This window comes from Seriola aureovittata, chromosome 24, assembly GCF_021018895.1.
Source record: "Seriola aureovittata isolate HTS-2021-v1 ecotype China chromosome 24, ASM2101889v1, whole genome shotgun sequence".
Taxonomy (NCBI): Eukaryota; Metazoa; Chordata; class Actinopteri; order Carangiformes; family Carangidae; genus Seriola; species Seriola aureovittata.
In genome coordinates, this window is record NC_079387.1 from 10,647,059 (window position 1) to 10,666,286 (window position 19,228).

Consider the following 19,228-nt stretch of genomic DNA (forward strand, 5'->3'; position numbering starts at 1 on the left):
GTATATGATGTGTGTATACCGCCATCTAGTGTTCAGAAAGAGTAAGTTAAACATTCATTCAGAAATGATCACTGCCAAATCTGGAAAATAACCCTGTTTAATTTTCACGCTTATATTTTTAACTGCAATAACTCCGACATTAATATGAATTATTCATGCTTTTGTTTGTGGTCACGTCAGGATCAGTGAGGACCCAACGACACACAGACAGGACAGGTAGAGTCACTTTATGGGAGCAATGGCAGAGGAAGAGGCAAATACATCTGAACAGCTGAGGTAAGAAATTATACACAGGTAAGAAGAGTGGCTGCAGGGCAAGAAATAAGAGAAAAATAAAGTAATAAGAAAGAAAAAAGAAACAAACAGAAAAGAAGAAGAAAGCGGAAGTTTACGAGAAGCACCTTAAGGCAACTCACAGCCTCGTGACGCCGCACGTCGCCGCCAGGGGGCGTGGTGACATCACCGCCTACGTCTGTAAAAGTAAACGGACGGAGGGGATTTTTTTTAATTTTTTTAACGGACAGAGGAGAGGAGGTGTGGAGGAGCCGGACGGTGGGTGGCTCAGCCTGGGGCGGTGTAAGCTCCACAGAGAGGCCGTGGAGGGGGGTTGAGACACCGAAACTCTGCTCCAGTCTGTCCGAGTGATTCAGTTCAATTTAAATTAACAACTAATTAAGACAGAGCTCGCGCCTCACCTGTTGGAGCTCTCACGGAGAAACGGAGTCGCTCACCTGCCGTTTGTCGTTTGTCATTTGTTTGTCGAAAGCTTTTGTGCAGAGAACATCATTTACAAGTAAGTTAAAGCTCTTAAACTTAACAAAAAATCGATTAACAATTAGTTTTTGTTGTTATTGATGGTAAAAAAGCGTTAATAAGATCACAATTAGCTTAATTATAATTAGCTTGATCTGCTATGTCGAGTAGCTTTATTTTGTTTTGACATTTAACTGAATTATATATATCATGTTTTATCATATTAGACAACGATAAATAAATATTCACATCTGAGAAACTCAAATAAAGATATATTTGTTATTAATCAATTATTAGAATACGTGTGTTAATTTTCTGATGATCAGATAATAATCTAATCATTCCAGTTATAATTTTGATAATATTCCCATAATATTCCCCATATTTCACCTGCTGCTCCTATATTTGGAAATGAATTTAAATATAATGAATGGTGTTTTGGCTCCACTCAGCCTGTCAGAGTGAACTGATGTCGATGGAGCCCACTGCACGGCAGGAGTCATGGAGGCCGTGGACTACAGAGACGACCTGAGGGTTTCTGCAGGAAGGATGAAGTGGTGGAGGGAGGTGGACAAGTGGCGAGGCCGCACGGACGAGCAGAGGAGAGGGGAGGAAGGCGAGGAGGATGAGGAGCTGGTGGAGGTGCTGCTCCGAGGCAAAGCGCCCTGGGGCTTCACCCTGAGGGGAGGAACCGAGCACCGAGAGCCTCTGGTCATCACCAAGGTGACGTAGTTCTTTTGCTCCAGAGCTCAAACCTTTCTTTTTCACTTTTAGATTGTTTATTTCATTTCATTCACAAAGTTTATTTATTTACTGCTGCTGTGCAACGTGTCAGATACAGACAAACAAGAAAACATCATAGGAGGAAACGTGAGACGCTGTTTTCTAAGGTGTGGACTGAGCTCTGGGTTTTGGAAACACCTTCATCAGCTCAAACTGTTTCATCTTAATTAGAGTCATGGTGCAGAATTTAAAGCCGTTCGGTGTCTGAAATATTGGCTTTTACTGAGAGCAGCTGTCTTCTTTCATACTGAACATCACTGCTGCGTGAGATATTACACATTGAGTTAAAAATCTGAACTCTAAGTTTAGAATATAAAGTCAAATGTTCAAATTTAAAACCTCAAATCGAATTAATTGATGCTAAACCTTCATAAGGAGTCACTTTTTATCTTGCAGTGCTAATTCTTTATATGAAACATGCTGCACAGCAGATACCAGGAGCTTTCTCTGTGTGCAGGTGTGAACTGCAGCTTACCTGGAGCCACACACCGCCGACTCCCTCAGGTTACAGCCGGTGCAGGATTTAATTTTTAATCAGAGAGCTCAGGTTTCCGGCCAGCGCAGGATGAAATGACGTCCTGAGTGAAACACTGATGGAGAAAAGAAATAGAAATGGTTGTTGTACCTATGATATCCTCAGCTAAACAGAATGTGACTTAGATTCAAAGTGTTGTGACATAAAATCATTTGAAATATTTTTTTAATTGCCCCCGAGATTAGAAGTTGATTTATTTTGAGATCTTTTGAAATAACTGACTTCCTGCTGCACCTGTATTTGGTGTCTATGTGCTCAGGTGGAGGAGGGCAGCGCGGCGGCGGCGGTCCATCTGCAGGCCGGTGACGAGATGGTGAGCGTGAACGCCGTTCCCCTCAGCGGCTCCCGTCAGGAGGCCATCTGCCTGGTGAAGAGCTCCCACAAGACCCTGACCCTGGGGGTCCGAAGGTACAGAGTTTTGGCGCCTTAGTGTGAGAAACACAAGTAAATGAAACAAAATTTTCTCAACTTCACCACAATAAAATTGGGTCTAAAATAGTCTGAATTAGTTGTAAACAAACTTTGTGTCCTAAAACTCCTAAAATCCCACTATGTTTCTTCACCAACCATTAATTCCTCTTATTAAGGGGGGATGGGCTGAGGCAGACCCAGCCTCCCAGCCTCACACATGGGCCTCTCGCTGCTCGTTTGCCCCTGAGGGTAAAACAAAAGCGGGTATTGTGGAGGCAGTCGGGCTCCAGCCAACACTGTTATTTCAGAGCTCAGATAATGACTCGTAGATGAGACAGAGGGGAGTCCCTCCCTCTGTCGGCCGCTGCGACACCGACCCACCTCAAACCAGCGCCACTCTCACTCTACTGGTGGTCGAGGGGGTCGACCTTTAGCCCAGTTCAGCCCTCAGGTCAGGACAGCCTTCAGTGAGCAGGGATTATGTGAATGCTGACAGTAAACATTATTAAGCATGCTTCATTAATTTTCTATTTGAACGTGATATTCTAGTAACAGTGTTTTCTCTGTTTTTTATCTTTATTAACTAAAAATATTCAGAATTTACACAAAAACACAAACTGTAAACAAAGATGGACGTACTTCTGTGATGTCACCCACAGGTTTTTAAATCTCAGAGTGAGCTGCTCCACCGTCGCCATCTTGGCAGTGTCTGACTCCGCCCCTAACTCCCAGCTAATCCCAAATAGGCAAAGAGGTGGTGCCGAGACTTTGGTGCATGCATACACTCAAAGAGGCCACGCCCTCAATTATACATAACTTAAGTCCTTAATAAAATGTAAATAGATGAGTTATATAAACAGGTGTCATGAATGAGGAAATCAGCTACAGAAACCAAAACAGTTTTTTGTACCTGGTTGTAAACATGTTTATTTGTGGAGTCTTTGGGGATTGACTCAGTGTTGGAGCTCGGCTCTTGTGGTCATTAGAGGAACTGCAGTTTTCAGCACTTGAGCGTTGGATGTTGATGCTCGGACAAAACAAGACATTCAAAGTCGTCCTCTCACCTGAAGTCGCTCTGGGAACTTGTGATGGGTATTTTTCTCTATTTTCTGACACTTTATAGATTTGACAGCGCCTGACGAAGATGTCTTTAGATGGAAACTTTGTTTTATTAAAATTAAAACAGAATGCGGATCCTTTTTCTGACTTTAGACTTTACAGACCAGCTGATTGATTTATATTTTCCCCCACACCTGTTGATTTTAATCAGTAAGTTTATTATTTTATTTCATTTTTTATTGTTTTGTAATGTTTTCTTTCTCACATTTAAGTTGCTCCACACCTGCAGCTTGTTGTCTTGACGATGTTCACTCGTTATGAACCAGGTGTGTGTGTGTTGCTGCAGGAGCGTCTGCACTGTGAGTGTGACCGTTTGTCTAGAAATGAGATTACAGTCAGTAACGTATCGGTGGAGTTTGTTTCGTGTTTTCTATTTAAATGTTCAGTTAATTGTTTTCTGCTGTTCAATTAATGGTCTCGTCGTTTCAGCTTCATTACTTCTGTCTAAAGTCACATTTTGTCCGAGTGACAGGAAGCAGATGATGAATTAGCTCCACCCTGTGGAAGCCTTGAGCCCATTGGGTGTGTGTGTGTGTGTGTGTGTGTGTGTGTGTGTGTGTGTGTTTTACTTTTTATAAGGACCAAAGCATGTTACAGTGATTTGAAATAACAGGGAAAAAAAGCATTGGGTGAGAATATTTTTCTGTTCCTCCCTTTGACTCGTGTCCTGGCTTTTAGGAATGAGGATCAGGTTTGTGATTTGTGATAAAACACAGACAGTGTTGCTGTCTAAGTCACACATGGATTAAAAGTCTTAAAAGTCATTTTGTTTCATCAATTCTCCAAAACCCAAAGATACTGATTTAGTGACGACTCCTCTTATTGGAGAAGCTCGATCCGGAGAGTATCTGTTGATTTCAACTGAAAATTCATTTAAAGAGTTAATTCATCAACAGCATTATTGCCATTAATGAATCATTATAATTTAAGAATATCTATGTATACTGTAAAATTAAGAGGAAATCTGAGGGGAAATAAAGAGATAAAGTTGAGATTAAATTAAAGAGCCATAGTGTAAAGGAGGTTGTAGAAGAAAAACCTTTTCTCCTTTACACTGATGTCAGAATTACATACTCATCTGCTCACTGGGTAAATGGCAACAGAGACTTAAATCCTGAATCCAATTACTAGTTGCAAAGCCACGGGGCCTGGGCTCAGCTTTGCAGAGCGGGTCGAGTCAACAGGAGGGAAAGGTGGAACGACGGTTGTGTTTCATCAACCAGCTTCTGCAGGAAAAAAAACACCCGATCCGAGGTGATTCAGAGAGCGAACGTCAGGTGCATATCGAGAGGGAAGGTTTAAAAACTCGCTCTGAGGAGGCGCTCAGCCGTCCTCAGAGCTGCCTCAGTGCAGGCGTCCTCCCCTGTTTGCAGCAGCAGTGGTACGGTCCATGTTGCCTAGGTGAGTTGACACTACTTAGTGGGATAGGCCATATCAGCAGAGCCCATTGTTTTCAGGGGCTTTGGCTACTCCAACAAGCACAGAGTGGGCGCTCCTGTCTGCTTCTCTCCTCTCTCTGGACATGTTTGCTTTTTAGAAGATAAAGAGAAGATTTTCCACTCCCAGGTATTTCCTCTTCCCCTCTACCTCCCTCTTGTCTCTTTCTTGTTCTGCCTCTGCCTCTTTTTATTTCATCTCCTCTGATTCAATCATGACAAATGGGATTAGATCAGGAAGCGGCGAGTGAGTTTGAGATAGCAGATAGTTGTTTTCACACACATAAAGGTTGAAGAGCAGTGACCCATTTTCCAGAAGGATCAGCTGTTAATGTAGAAAAACAACCTGACGAACTGCTGGAAGGGAATTTATGTGAAGGTGGAGAAAAAGGACAGATGACAACATTAGTGCAGGTAAAGTGTGTGTGTGTGTGTGTGTGTGTGTGTGTGTGTGTGTGTGTGTGTGTGTGTAACGGATTCATGTGTCGCAGTGTTTCTCTGTGAATTTACAAGGCGGTTTATGTTTGTGTCAAATCATTGTTACAGCCCTTAAACCTGTTGTCCCTCTCTCTCTCTCTCTCTCTCTCTCTCTCTCACACACACACACTATCTACTCTAATTTAATTTAGGGACTAAAAATCATGTAGAGAATCCTTTTAAATTCATAGAAAAAGTATTTTAATTTTATAACCCCCTATTTTCCCACTTTATTATTACATTTTCTTCCGTTTTCCACTTTAATGAAACATAAAATAAACGCCGGCATTTTCTGTTTGAGTAAAGTTTGTTTGTTTCCTCCATGAGTCACAGGAATCAGCCACTGAATCAAGATGTAGCTGCTATGAATGAATATTGTGTTGTTGTGCAACAGGTGGATGTTGTCGAGAAGAAGTGAAATGTAAAATGAACGAGAGCCTAAATCAAAAGCCTGATTGTTGTTCCAGGTGTTGCCAGATGTTCAGGCTGTTGGCCGTCTTGAGGTCTGACCTCTGTCGAAGCGTGTTACGTTCTCCAGGCTCCCTCCTCTCTTTATTTTCTTGTTGCCGGTGCGGGCAGTGACACACACAGATAAGCCCAGCTGTGATGACGCTGGCACTTTCTATTGTGCGGCTGTGTTTGGAGCTCATCGCGGCGAGGTCGGCCCCACAGGCGGCTGCTGCTGCTGCTGCTGCTGCTGCTGCTGCTGGTGTCGGTGGTGGTGGTGGTGGTGATGGTGGTGATGGTGGCTGTTTGGCCTCCAGTGGCCACAAGCTGGTGAATCAGCAACATGTGTCACCTCTGAGCGGCCTGACAGGAGCTGACGGGGGAGTGACAGAGATGACGGTTAGGAGAGGAAATGGCGGTGATTTGATAAGAGCGACAGTGATTGTTGTACCAGGGTTTGTTTGAATGGAGGATTGAGTATTGGAGGAATCCTCAGCAAGACAAAAAGTGAGGAAACTAGAGCTGCAGCTAACCAGTATTTACATTATTATTAATCATTTAGTCTGTAAAATATTAGGAAATGATGAAAATATCCATCCTTGTTTCTCTGAATCACAGGTGACGGTTTCAACCAGCAGGTAAAACCCAAAGATATTCAGTCTCCTGGGATGTAAAGCAGAGGAAAGAATCTTAAAGTTCCATATTTTCTTCTTCTGTGTTTTATTTTGAAGTGTTGATCCATAAGAAGATATATTTGTTGGTTTTAAGAACCAAAAACCATCTCAGTGTAGTTTCACATATCCTCTCTCAGGCTTCTCTCTGGAGTTCTAGTAACAACAGGTCGGTGAGCCAATCAGAAGAGAGGAGGCTCTGAGCCTCTCTTCTGATTGGCTGACGGTTTTCTGAGTGATCCAATAAAAATAAAGCAGATTTCGGGTAAAAACACTCAGAGAAACTAAATCCTGCAAGGTTTGGATGGTGGGTCCAGGTGGGCGGGGCTTGGTGACTGCTTTGTTGTGACATCACAACGTCCTAACAGCTCGTTTTAAGTATAAATATCATGAAACAACACATGGACATCTTATTTTATACTTTAACGGACCTTTAATACAGGAACTCTTTGTTTGAAAAATGAATCGATTATCAAAATAGTCGCCTGATGGATTTGAAGCAGTGAAATAGTTGAAGTGGCCGTTGAGCGCCACCTAGTGGCTGAACTGGCGATTAGAAGACGTTCGTAGGGAATTGACATCACTGACAACCGGAGATGTTGGATAAAACGCCATCTTGATTTATTTCTATTGATTGTGTGATCAGTCGTGTGGATAATAGTTGAATCCAGTGATCAGGGTCAGAAAACCTAAAGATAAAACCTTTGTGTGTCTGTTGCTCTCTGTCGATGACCTTGACCATGTAAAAAAAAAAAAAGTGCTCAGATCCATAAATCAGCATTTTTCTGCTTCATTTGTAAAGTGGCTGAACTAAATTTACATTTACATTTTGGGTGATTTTAGTTTCACAGACACACAGACCAAGACTCTGACTCCTGCTGCTTCAGCAGAGGAGTCATTCCATGCTGAAGGAGCCACCCGGTATCTGCCTCCTCCTCTTCCTCCCCCTCCTCCTCCCCCTCCTCTTCCTCCCCCTCCTCCCCCTCAGTCTGACATTGGCTGGTATCTCTCAAAACAGACGTGGGCCCAGGCCAAACATTCCTGACCGAGCCGTGTTTCCTGACAAGGACACTGAAGTAGATCTGGAGCAGAGAAGCGAGGTTGTGAAATGTAAACTATCACAGACAGACTGATAACTGGACAAAGTGCAGTCTGATTATCTCATAAATCCTTTAAAAAAAAACATGTGTATTTGTTTTTATGTCGTCGGTGGTTAAATGAGAAAATACTTGGAGACAGACTGAGACATTCTTGCTGCACCTGTTTGAAAAAAACACGACTTTAAAGACTCAGTTACAGATAAAGTCGACGTGATAATAATTTACTGCCACTGCTGTGAAAGATGTCGGCTCGTGAGCGTCCGTCACTGTTCCTTTATCTGTGACAGACGGAGCTGCCGAGGTGTTGTGGTCCAACTTAGAGTCCAAACACTAGATCGCAGCAAGGACGCGGGACAGGACGATAACTCCTCCCCCTTCGTCTCAAATCCCCCCCTCATAATCCCCCGGGGAAATCTCCTCCAGCACAAGGTGGAGTGTGTTTGTGTGTGTTCATACTGGGAGCTGGAGGAGGAGGAGGAGGAGGAGAGGAGGAGGAGGAGGAGGAGAGGAGGAGGAGGTGGTGGTGCCAGATTCCTCAGTGCTTGTTTCTGTCAGACTGGTGGGAGTAGTGGTGTCAAAGTGCATCTTTTTTTCTTCCTGTCCCGAATGGTTTTTGAAGGAGTCGGCTGCAGAGGTGTCACGCAGACAGATCACACACACACACACACACACATACACACACACACACACACACACACACACACACACACACACACACACACAGGAGAGAACAGTTACCAGAAAGCTGGTAAGTTCCCATGTTTTGTTGTTGCATCATTTCCTCAACATCTCCATCATCATCACTTCAGTTCAGCAGGAAAAACATTTCAACCAGTTTGTGACTCGGATTATTTGCTAAAATCAGGTTTAATGTTGTTGGTTCTTCTGCATCTTTTGTTTTCAAGAGACAAACCTCTGCAGAGCTGAATAGAAACATGTTGATTTGCATTGAAAACAGGTTGAAATCTTAATATCTTGATTTTTGCATCTAACTTAACAACTTTTTTGTCTAATGATTATTTTTATTTTTCAGTTTAGGAAATAGAAAATGATGTCTTCATGTTTGTAGTGGAGCTCAGGACAAATCGCTGTCGTCCAGGTTCTGATTTCATCCCTTTGTTTTTATGTTTGTGGAGTGAATCTCAGTCAGTGATGAGATCAGCGAGACTTCGGATGCTCCTGCAGCCAAGTGGGTCAGCTGTGTTTCAGCTCGGCCTGAGCTGGACTCATGTTTCCTGGGAGTGAGCGGTGGCGTCTCCTCCCCGCTGGAATATCTGTGACAGACCAGCTGTATCCCCTGACAATAGGCCCTCTGCGCTTTAGAAAAGGGGACATTTGCATTTCCTTTGTGCGGGGGCTTGTTTGGAGGCAACGCAACTCTCACTTTGTGTCACGTGGAGCAGAGGCAGGGGTTTATGTTAAAGTCCTGTTGGCTGCTCCATAAGTTATGATGATTTTAAAAACACCTGAAAGTGACGTTTGTTTTGTATTTTATTAAAAACATCCTGGAAATGACGAACCCATAACACAAAGATTTGCAGAGCGATGAAAGCTACCTGTCTCAGCCACAGCTGATTCCTGAGGTGCAGTACAAAGATGATGAGCCCCAAAGATTTTGCATCTGCATCGTTTCTGTCCAGAAACATCATAATAAACTTTTAGATTATCACCTTTACAAGCAGCCAGTGGTTGTATTGACCTTGAGTTTTGACTTTCTTTTCTTTCCCTTCCTCCTTCGCTCTAATCTTATGTTTCTGTGGACGGACAAAAGTCAAACCCACAACAAGATTAGTAAAGAAATCAGAGCGGGAAAGATGCTGCTCTCTCTTTATTCCATGGCAGCGACTGGGAGACTGTGGGACTCCTGGGAGATGGCCAACAGAGATGTCCCACTTGAAGCGAGGGCACGGCAGGGAGGGAAAATACCTCCCTGCATTCCTCCTCTGAAGGAATGCAGCGTCTCCATCACGGCCTGGCAGGGTTAAAGTTTCGGTCAGGGCGACTGAAGTCTCATTTGGCTGAGAGATTTCACTTGGGTCTGACATCTGAACTTGGAAAACAACCTCCCCAAAGATCAGAATTTGAAATGTCCTGTAACTTTTTTTGTGCACATAAAACCGTCTGATAGTTTCAGCTGAGGTGGAGGAGGTTGTGGTGGGAGGGAGGCAGATTTCCTCTCCATCCCGTGGATCCAGTTCACAAGCAGCTAAGCTCTGTCAGGGCCAGATGGCTGTGACAGATCTGTCTCCCTCTCCTGTTGTGAAAGCTCTTCACAATAAAAGACGGGTTCACCCAGAAACACATGAAGTTCCCTCTGGATAAAAGCTGCTCCGGGATTTAGTGCAAAATAAAGTCACGTTTCAGCTTTGAAAAATACTGGTTGTCCTAATTATCAGCTGTAATTAAAATAAACCTCAAATTCAGTTTCTGCTTCTGTTCATGTTTGACGCCAACGTTTCCTTTGCCTCCTCCCGCTCGCCGCCCATCAGGCCTAAAATGGTCGACGTCGTATCGCCACGCACAATGCCGTCAGAAACCGAAGTTCACGTGGCGAGGAGCTTTCTCACCAAGATTTTGCGAAGCTCTATGAGGTACCGTCATCCGGACGCGTCCCGCTGTGTTTGCTGGTAGTTTGTGTCCCTGTGGTCGTCCAGTTTTTACCTCGTGATTAGTGTCCTTTCTCTTTTGGTGCTAGTTGTCCAAACCAAGTTTCCTTTAGTGGTGATTTGTTCATCGGTGTTAGTTCAGTCCTGTGATGTTGGTTTTGTCTCTGGTTTAATAAACTGTGTGATCACATGATCTATTAAACACCTGTAATTATTTTCCCTTTCAACATGCTCTCCAGGAAGAACCGCTTCAAAGGGTATGTGCCGGTTCGGTGTGAGCAAAGTGAATATCACAGTTCAGTATCAGTTTATGTTTCTAAGCTTCGTTCCAAGGTGTGGGTGATTTTATAAGAGCAGGTTATTCATTTTAATTGGATTTCCAGGCCAGAAGAGTTTGAAATGTGAGCACAAATATTTTGATGAACAACAAACCAAAGTCTCTTATGAAATCTAACGGATTCTGAAATGCAGATTATGTGAAAACAATAAACCACAGTTTTATTGTGGACGAAAAAACCCACTCAACTGAATGAAGTGAACTTGAAACTGCAGAGACTTTGCACCGTCTGAACTCTGTGCACTTCTATTGGACGAGAATGATGTTGGTGCCTGTCTTCTCCTGAGAGAAACAGTGAAGGAGCTGAAATGTCAAATACTCTCCTGCGATAGTGTAAAGTGTTTTGTTTGCTCGCTGCCTTGCAGGAAGAATGATCCGGGCTCACGGCCTCATACCTGGCACTCCTCCAAGCTGACAGAAGAGGAGTCGGAGCCCGCTGGGAGAGAGGCCACTGCAGCACCAGTCTGGCAACCGAAACATGAAGCAAGGTGAGTCGTCTGTCGGCCCAGAACATCTTCTGTTCAGTCAGGTAACTTTGTGATAACAGAACAATAATTCATCAAATTCAAACGTGACATTTTTCCCGACCTCAGGCCCAAAGAGTCGTCCACACAAGCGGATCAGAAGCCTCATTGTCAGCTAACCAGTCAGTTCAGCTCAGCGAACAACATGGAGAGACTGGACCGTCCGTCTCATCTCTACCCAGCAGGTCGTCTTTCCCCGACCAAATACATCAGCAGCACTGAGCCGCTCTGTGGACCAGGAGGCAAGAGAGACTCCGGGTTCAGCTGTTTCTCCAACGGCTCCAGCCCTCCGGTTCATGAGCAGAGCGCCTCAGGGAGGAAGGGCACGAGCACCGAAAACATTTTCTTCAAGGGCCTTCAGAGCGAAGGGCCTCAGCAGGCCGGGCGGCCCCGGTACCTGCAGCCGACGCTGGGGAGCGGAGGCTGGGAGGGGTCGCGGGCAGAGGAGCAGCCCGCCTCTCGGGTTTCGGTTGCAGGTCGACCCGGCACCGGCCCGGTGTGGCAGGTACCGGAGAAGAAGAAGTCCCAGTCTCCTCCTCCCCCACCTCCTCCCCTGCGCAGCGACAGTTTTGCCGCCACGAAGGTGTTCCCTTACTCTGAAGGGCCGAGTGGTCCGACAAAGAACAACGGCAGATCAGTTGAAAAACAGTCTGAGAACAAAGAACAGAACGGCCTCAGATCTCACCAGGAGAAAACCTCAGAGGCCAGACGGAGCTTCAACCCCCTCCCCACCGAAGACTTCCTCCATCCCAACACGGCAGCTGACCACAACCACAACCAGCTGCACCCCAACAAACTCTTCTCCCTGTCCAGCACTGATGTCCGACAGTCTCAGTACACCCAGGCTCCCACCCACCAGAGGCAGTACAGCGACGAAAGCCCCCTCTACCTGCAGACTAGATCAGCCCCTCCCACCAAGACCCAGAGTGTGGGAAACTACTATCGCAGCCTCCAGGATCTGCCCACAAACATCTTCGGCCGCAAACACGTCCGGCACTCCACAGCCGCCACGACAGGTTCTGCTGCGAACCCGAACCTGGAGGGCGGGGGCCACAGCAGATACTACAGCATGGCGAGCAAGCATTCGGTTCAGACTGCTGAGCTCAGGCAGGTGAAAGCAGAGAAACCTCACCGGGTAAACAGCAATGAACCAGGTTTCCAAGGTTCCCTGAAGGCAAACGTTAAGGCGAAGTTTCCTCTACCTCAGTCCCAGACGCCTTACAGTGAAAATAAGGAGCGCAACGGTCATTCCCATCCTGGGAACGGCCTTCATTATGACCACCAGACGCCTGAACACTCGGCTCCAGGCCGCAGCCCAGAGGATGCTGCAAAGAGAAGTGAAGGACACACGCATGACATGAAAAGACACTTTTCAACACATCAAAGTATTGATCATAAAAACAGTCTTTCGAGGCAGCAAGACCCATGGGTGCCTCAAGACGACCACCGGATATCCCCGCTGAAAACGCCGCTTCTCCACTCGCTGGCCCAGGAGAGCAGGAGTCTGGCCGAGAGACAACCGGCAGCGACGACCGTGGGTGTCGTGTCCACCCAGGATGCTGGTGACACCTCGGCCAGCGGCAGTGGAAAAGCGAATCGCCGCAGCGACCGTTACGCCACGACCCTCCGCAAGGAGATCCAGCAGAAACGAGCTCAGCTGCAGAAGAGCCGCAGCGCCGCCACGCTGACCTGCGACGCAGAAGACGAGGAGGGAGAGGACTGGAGATCCACAGAGACTTCTACGTCTTCCAGCGTCTCCTTTTCCAACACCTACAAGGACCACCTGAAGGAGGCGCAGGCCAGGGTCCTCCAGGCCACCTCCTTCCAGAGACGAGACCTGGAACCCCTTGGACCGGAGGCGCAGGCAGTTAAAACCTCCAACGCACGCATCAGAGGACGTAAGCGCTTCCCCCTGGCAAAGAGGACGCACTCCTTCTCAGAGCCTGACAAGATCGACAAGGTAGGAGTGGAGGGAGAACCTCAAACTGGGTCCTTTGGAGAACGGAGGAAGTTCTTTGAGGCCAAACCGGCGTTCTCCAGACCTGTGCTGAAGTCCAGTCAGGGTTCAAACCTGAACGCAGACCTCGGTGAGAAACTCAAACAGAGAACTCCGTCTGGAGAACCTGAGGAGGCTCACCCCCCCGCGGACCCCTACCACCTCCTCAACCCCGGACACATGCAGACCTCACTGGAGCAGCAGAGGCTCGGCACCTTCGCCGAGTACCAGGCCACGTGGAACAAGCAGAAGAAGTCGTCGGAGGCCAAGACGCAAGGGAGGTATCACTCTGCAGAGAATATCTTAGACGCAGATTCTGAGGAGAAGACCGTCTGCGTCCATGAGAGATCCAGATCGTCTCCCTCTGCAGACTTCTACACACAGGTGGGTTTTTATATTTCTGGATCTGACAGGTACGACCACAAGAGACTACTGCTGTCGTCTTCTATTGAGGGCAGGCTGCGTTTAACAAAGGCCTTAACTTTACCTTGTATTTTGCAGAATATTCCTTCATCATGGAGAGACCCTCAAGCCCAGCAGAGCACTTCCACCACCAGGTGAGATCCTAGTTTGTTTGTATTGTGAATATATATAAGATAACACTTAAAATCACGTGGGTAAAGCAAAGAAACATAAACTGGAAAACAAAATGTGACGGGGGGCCGGATGTCCCAGAGGTTGTCAGGTCAGGTCCAACAGCATCAACATCCATATGTGCTGAACACCTTCCTGCTCAGAAACATCCGGCAAAAAGAAATGCTTGTGAAGTTTCATGTAAATGTGGAATGTGTTAGAGTGGTGAGATCTCAGCGCAGAAAGAGGACAGGTCTCCGTTTCCCGAGCCTGAAAGGAAATGAAATCTATCTCCTGTTGTCGGAGCTCGTGTTGAGGTGATGAGTTCCTCCTGGACTCCTGTAGTAAAGTTACTGCTGAGTTACGGCGGGTGGAGGGTGTATCAGTTTATTCTTAAGCTGCTCCTGACAAAGAGCAACTCATCCGTTGTCTGCGTGATCGTTTTCTTGGTCAAAAGGTGAAATTAATCCTCAGCATTTGCTCCTTTTGTTAGTGGCTGTGTTCTGCTCAGGGTCGGACGTAACACCCTGCAGGAAATGTGATATTCAACAAACCTAAGAATCTCTCTGCTGTTACATCACCTCGTCTTAGTGGCTGAACCACTGAAGTCTTTTGCTTTACGTTCATCATCAACCAAAACCTCTTTTATGTTATTTTATTCCCACTTTGAAGCCTAAAGAGCGACTTCTTGCTTTGTACATCAATGATTAAGAGGTTTAAACACATTTATAATTAATGTAAGGTGAATTTAATTGGCCAGTCTTTTTACTCTTGCAAATTGAGAAGCATTAAATTCAGAATTACTGCATTTTATTTTTTCACTAAAGATCTAGAGGTTCTTTTAAACTTTATTCACTTTACATGGTTGTTGCTTTGAAGAACCTGATTAAAATGAAGGGGAATAAGTCTTTTTTTAAATGCTAACGTTGATATTGCAGTTAAAAGGTAAATAATGATTATAATAAAGAGAGAGTTAATTGTGTTAAGTATTTTTTCTGATATACTAAAACCAGAGTCACAGACTTGTTGTTCTAAACAGCTGTGACTCAAAACGACTGTGACTCATGTTGTGTTGATGGAGTTTGACTTGATTCCCAGAACGACTGAAAAACACAGTAAAGATGGGTCGAACGTTTCTGAGCTTTTCTCTTCAGAAACTGTAATAAAGAGTTTAACAGCTTGATAAAGACGGAGAGAATCAATGTTTTGTTTGATTGTGAAATTAAAAGAATAATTTCCTGTAGGACACGGAGCGACTCACTGTGGGACGTTTAATGTTTTTATTTTTTTTGGTTCTGATGAGGTTTGTCTTTGTTTTGACCTCTAGAGGGAAGTCAGAGAACAGGCAGCGATACCAGCCTGACCACAGCCCACAGGCGGCCCCGCCGGCCCCCAGAAACGAGGGCCCAATCCCGGGCCTCTCTGACCACAGGACCAAACCAGATGCCGCCAATCCCTCCCACACCACCCTCTCCTCCGGCCCTCGTAGCCTCAGCCCCAACCCTGGCTCCCAGCATCCAGCCCAGCCTCCACAAACCAAGGGCCTCCTGCCGCCGCCCAGGCCCCATTTAGGCCCAGAAACCACATCCTCCTCCCAGGAATTCCTCGCTGGCGCCCAGGCCGACCAGTCGGCGCTCCAGCCTCTGTCCAGATCCAGCTCCGACACCCAGCACCATGCTGCTGCTCGGGGCTCGTCCGCAGGCCCCGCCCCGGCCAGCTCCCCTCACCTCAGCGGGACACCCGGACCAGACATGAGCGAAGGAGATGTAGACACTGAGCAGGAGAAGGAGCAGCCACCTCCACCTTCCTTCTCTCCATCCCCGTTCTCCTCCTGGGCGGACGCTCTGTCTCTGCCCTCGGCGGACCGAGCGCGCTCTCCCTCGCCGCAGTTCGCACCGCTGAGACTGACCGACAAGCCGCCGGCCGTGTCCGTGTGGGATGACTCACCGCTCAGGTAAGCAGCTTAGCAAAATGTCTCCTCACTGCCCCTCGTTATGTAAAGCTTTTCCTCCTCCTCTAATAAAAGAGGCTTAGAATAACGGCTCCAGGTGAACATGGATGAAGACACATGGAGGGAAAATGAGACGGTGACAAACAAAACAACAACAGATAAACAGATTTATACGTCAGACCTCGAGTAATGAAGCAGCAGGTTATTCAGCTGCAGGTTCCTGAAATGAAAAGAGTCTGATCGTGCACGTCGTAGATTTCCTCAGCAGCCGGAGACGAATCAAAGTGGAGGCTGTAATTTTGTAGAAGCCACTTGGCGACTGTGACCTTTTCCTCCGGTGGCGTACGATCAGTCGCCGGCGCAGCTCTGGTGTTTATTAAAAAACTATCTGTCTCGTGTTCAGGTCGGAGAATGAGTCGAGGTTTGCTGAAGTGATGGATGTGAAGAGTCCGGTGAGGAAAGTCCCCGTGAGGATCGTCCACGCCGAGAGCAGCTCAGATCGGGAGGGGCGGGCCTACCTGCCCCAAAGCGGCGACACCTACAGCTTCTTCGGGCCGCCGCCCCACGTCCCCTGCCTGGGCGCCACAGAGCACCCGGCCTCGTCCCTGTTCAGCGCCTACACCCGCCAGGCCGCTCCGGACCCGGGACAAGCTTCGGCGTCGGCCCAGGAGTCGGTGCCCGAGCTGCGGCGCTCGGAGGAGGACGCCAAGAGAGAGGAACTGGCCAGGGACATCATGGGCAAAGACAAGTCCCTGGTGGACATCCTCGACCAGAGCGGCAGGAAGACCACCATGGACCTCATGGAGGGACTCTTCCCCTCAGAGGAGCAGATCCTGGAGGGAGCCCATCAGCGGAGGAGGGCGTCCGCCAGCTCCAGGCTGCCCACCTCCTCCCCCAGGAGCATGGACAGGTGGGAGACGCAACACCTGCTGCTGCATCCTTTAACCTTTAACCTTTAACCTTTAACTTTTAACCTGTGTGTGAGTTTTATCATTTCAATAAATTCACAACAAATGTAAAAACAGTGATAAAAAGAGAGAATACAGTGAACGTGAGGGAGCGGTTCAACCTTCAGTCAGCCTGCCCCCTGCTGGGCAGAGGCTTCATTACAGCCACAACTCCAAGATCCATTTTAACTGTGTGTGTGTGTGTGTGTGTGTGTGTGTGTGTGTGTGTGTGTGTGTGTGTGTGTGTGTGTGTGTGTGTGTGTGTGTGTGTGTGTGTGTGTGTGTCAGGAGGGAGGAGGAGGATGTGTGTGTGTCAGCAGCAGCCTCCCTGGTGCCCAGCTCCTCCTACTACAACACATCGGCTCCTAAAGCCGAGCTGCTCATCAAGATGAAGGACATGCAGGTGCAGCTGGAGGAGCAGGACTCTGAGGACGAGCTCGACGTCGACCTGGCCAGTAAAAAGGTAAAACACACGAACGGAGACAGAGATCTGCTCATCGGAGAGAGTTGTTGTCGTTATTGTGTGTAAGTTGGACTCTTTCTTCTTCTCCTCCTCCAGCAAGAGCTGATCTCCAGCCTGGCGAGGAAGCTGGAGGTGCTGCGGGAGGCCCGGCAGAGCCTGCAGGAGGACGTGGAGGACAACGAGACTCTGGGCCGCGAGGTGGAGGCCACCGTGCAGCGCCTCTGTCAGCCCAACCAGCTCGACAAGTTCCGCATGTTCGTGGGCGACCTGGACAAAGTGGTGAGCCTGCTGCTGTCGCTGTCGGGGCGGCTCGCCCGCGTGGAGAACGCCCTCAACAGCCTGGAGGACGAAGCGCCGCCAGAGGAGAAGGTAACCGCCGCGGTCCCACGAGGGCAGAGGGGAAACACAGTGATATCATTCATTGACATATATATTATTAATCATTAATATCCGTTCTCCATCAGCGCACCCTGACGGAGAAACGCAAGCTGCTGATGCGGCAGCACGAGGACGCCAAGGAGCTGAAGGAGAACCTGGATCGTCGAGAGCGGCTGGTCTCCGGGATCATGGAGGTGCACCTGGACGCCGGGAGCCTGGACGACTACCGGCACTTTGTCAAGATGAAGTCGGCGCTCATCATCGAGCAGCGCAAACTGGAGGACAAGATCAAGCTGGGCGAGGAGCAGCTCAAGTGCCTGTTGGACAGTCTGCCGCTGGAGCAGAGGCCGCTGCTCTGATGCCGACGTCCTGGATCAGGACCCGGCGCCTGGATCAGGACCCGGCGCCTGGATCAGGACCCGGCGCCTGGACCACAAGTGAAGGTGCAACATGTAGCATTTTTGATATTAATGTCTTTGTTAGATTGAGACGACTTCAAGCCTCTTGTTTCATGCTCGTTATTATTTCTCACGATTAATACCGATAATAATTTCCCACGAGGCCGTTTTCTACCAGGAAACTAAAGATGACTCACTCAGCGATAAGATAAATGGCGGCTTCACTCAGGCCCCAGATATTTCACTTAATGTCCAGACAAGAATCCGGAGAGACGATGTGACGCATCAGTGATTAAACAAACTGTAACCACAGAAACAAAAGTTCCTGTGGTTGAAATTGGCTCATCAACGTACTGAAGGATTCTGGTCTTTCCCTCCCGTCACCGTCTTCTGGATCCAGAAACTCATCCTGGAACAACAGCGTCCTTTTGTTGATTAATTGATTATGTCTCATGTCTCAGTGACTTTGAGTATTTTATTGAGGCGGCCATGATTTCATCTCCGCAGATAAATCTTCTGACTCACAGGCTCCCAGTGTTTCTGCTCCTGAACGTTCCCCAGAGACACCGAGCTTTGAAAAACCCCCAAACTATAATTCCTCAGCCAGTGTGTGAACACACACATGTGCTCGTCTCTTCATCTCCTCCCTTTCATATCTGTGTTTCCTGAGCTGGATTGAAGCTGCATCATGAGCTCACGCCTCCGCTGCTCGTGGCTGTTTGTAATGAATCATCATCGCGTGTGTTTTAAGTTTCAAAGAAATATTTTCTAGTAATTTATTGTAGCCTTTTTTCTTTTTTTGAAGACGTGTATGGAGAAAGGGAAGATGTTTTCCCGGTGATTTAATTTGACTCTTGACGTATTTCTTGTTTCCCGATGAAATGAAACGAAGAGTTTGATTCCTCGTCGTCCTCCTGAGTGGAGCTCTCTGATTCACGCCGGACTTAGAGGCGGATCCGAGAACCGGAAAGATGACGCCGACCCGTTCCGGCAGCGCAGACGTTGATCATTTCAGGCTTTCACTCACACTTGGTGCTTTTAGCTGAAGCTCCCATCCAGACATCCTCCTGACTCCTGTACGTTTTCTACTTCAAGGGACTGAGGTGCAGCTGGTGTTTTCCATGGAGGTTAATGATGAAGTTAGCACTTTACTCTCTGCTTTGGTCCTTTTATGGGACGCCACATATTTATCTGAAGACGTGCCTACTGTAGCACCCCCCCCCCACTGTGATCCACATGGACTGACGTGGGTCCGGCCCACACTTGTTGTATGCAGTGGCTCTTTCACCAACTTGAAAGCAATAAAATGATTAAGCTGAGAAA

At 47.4% G+C, this 19,228-nt stretch overlaps 1 protein-coding gene across 6 annotated transcripts; it reads left to right on the forward strand.

Annotated features, from left to right (window-relative positions):
* The first annotated feature begins 518 nt into the window (after positions 1-518).
* On the forward strand, positions 519-19,228 carry LOC130165561 (protein Shroom2-like). Of its 6 annotated transcripts, XM_056370919.1 has the most exons (13): positions 519-793; positions 1,206-1,476; positions 2,331-2,479; positions 10,222-10,323; positions 10,578-10,595; positions 11,041-11,163; positions 11,269-13,579; positions 13,697-13,752; positions 15,096-15,722; positions 16,123-16,629; positions 16,955-17,129; positions 17,226-17,498; positions 17,594-19,228. In XM_056370919.1, the coding sequence occupies exons 2-13, from the start codon at positions 1,255-1,257 to the stop codon at positions 17,864-17,866; spliced, it is 4,836 nt and encodes a 1,611-aa protein (XP_056226894.1). In that variant the 5' UTR covers positions 519-793; positions 1,206-1,254; the 3' UTR covers positions 17,867-19,228. The 6 variants fall into 6 exon arrangements, with proteins under 6 accessions (XP_056226894.1, XP_056226895.1, XP_056226896.1 ...); XM_056370920.1 differs by lacking the exon at positions 10,222-10,323; XM_056370921.1 differs by lacking the exons at positions 10,222-10,323; positions 10,578-10,595.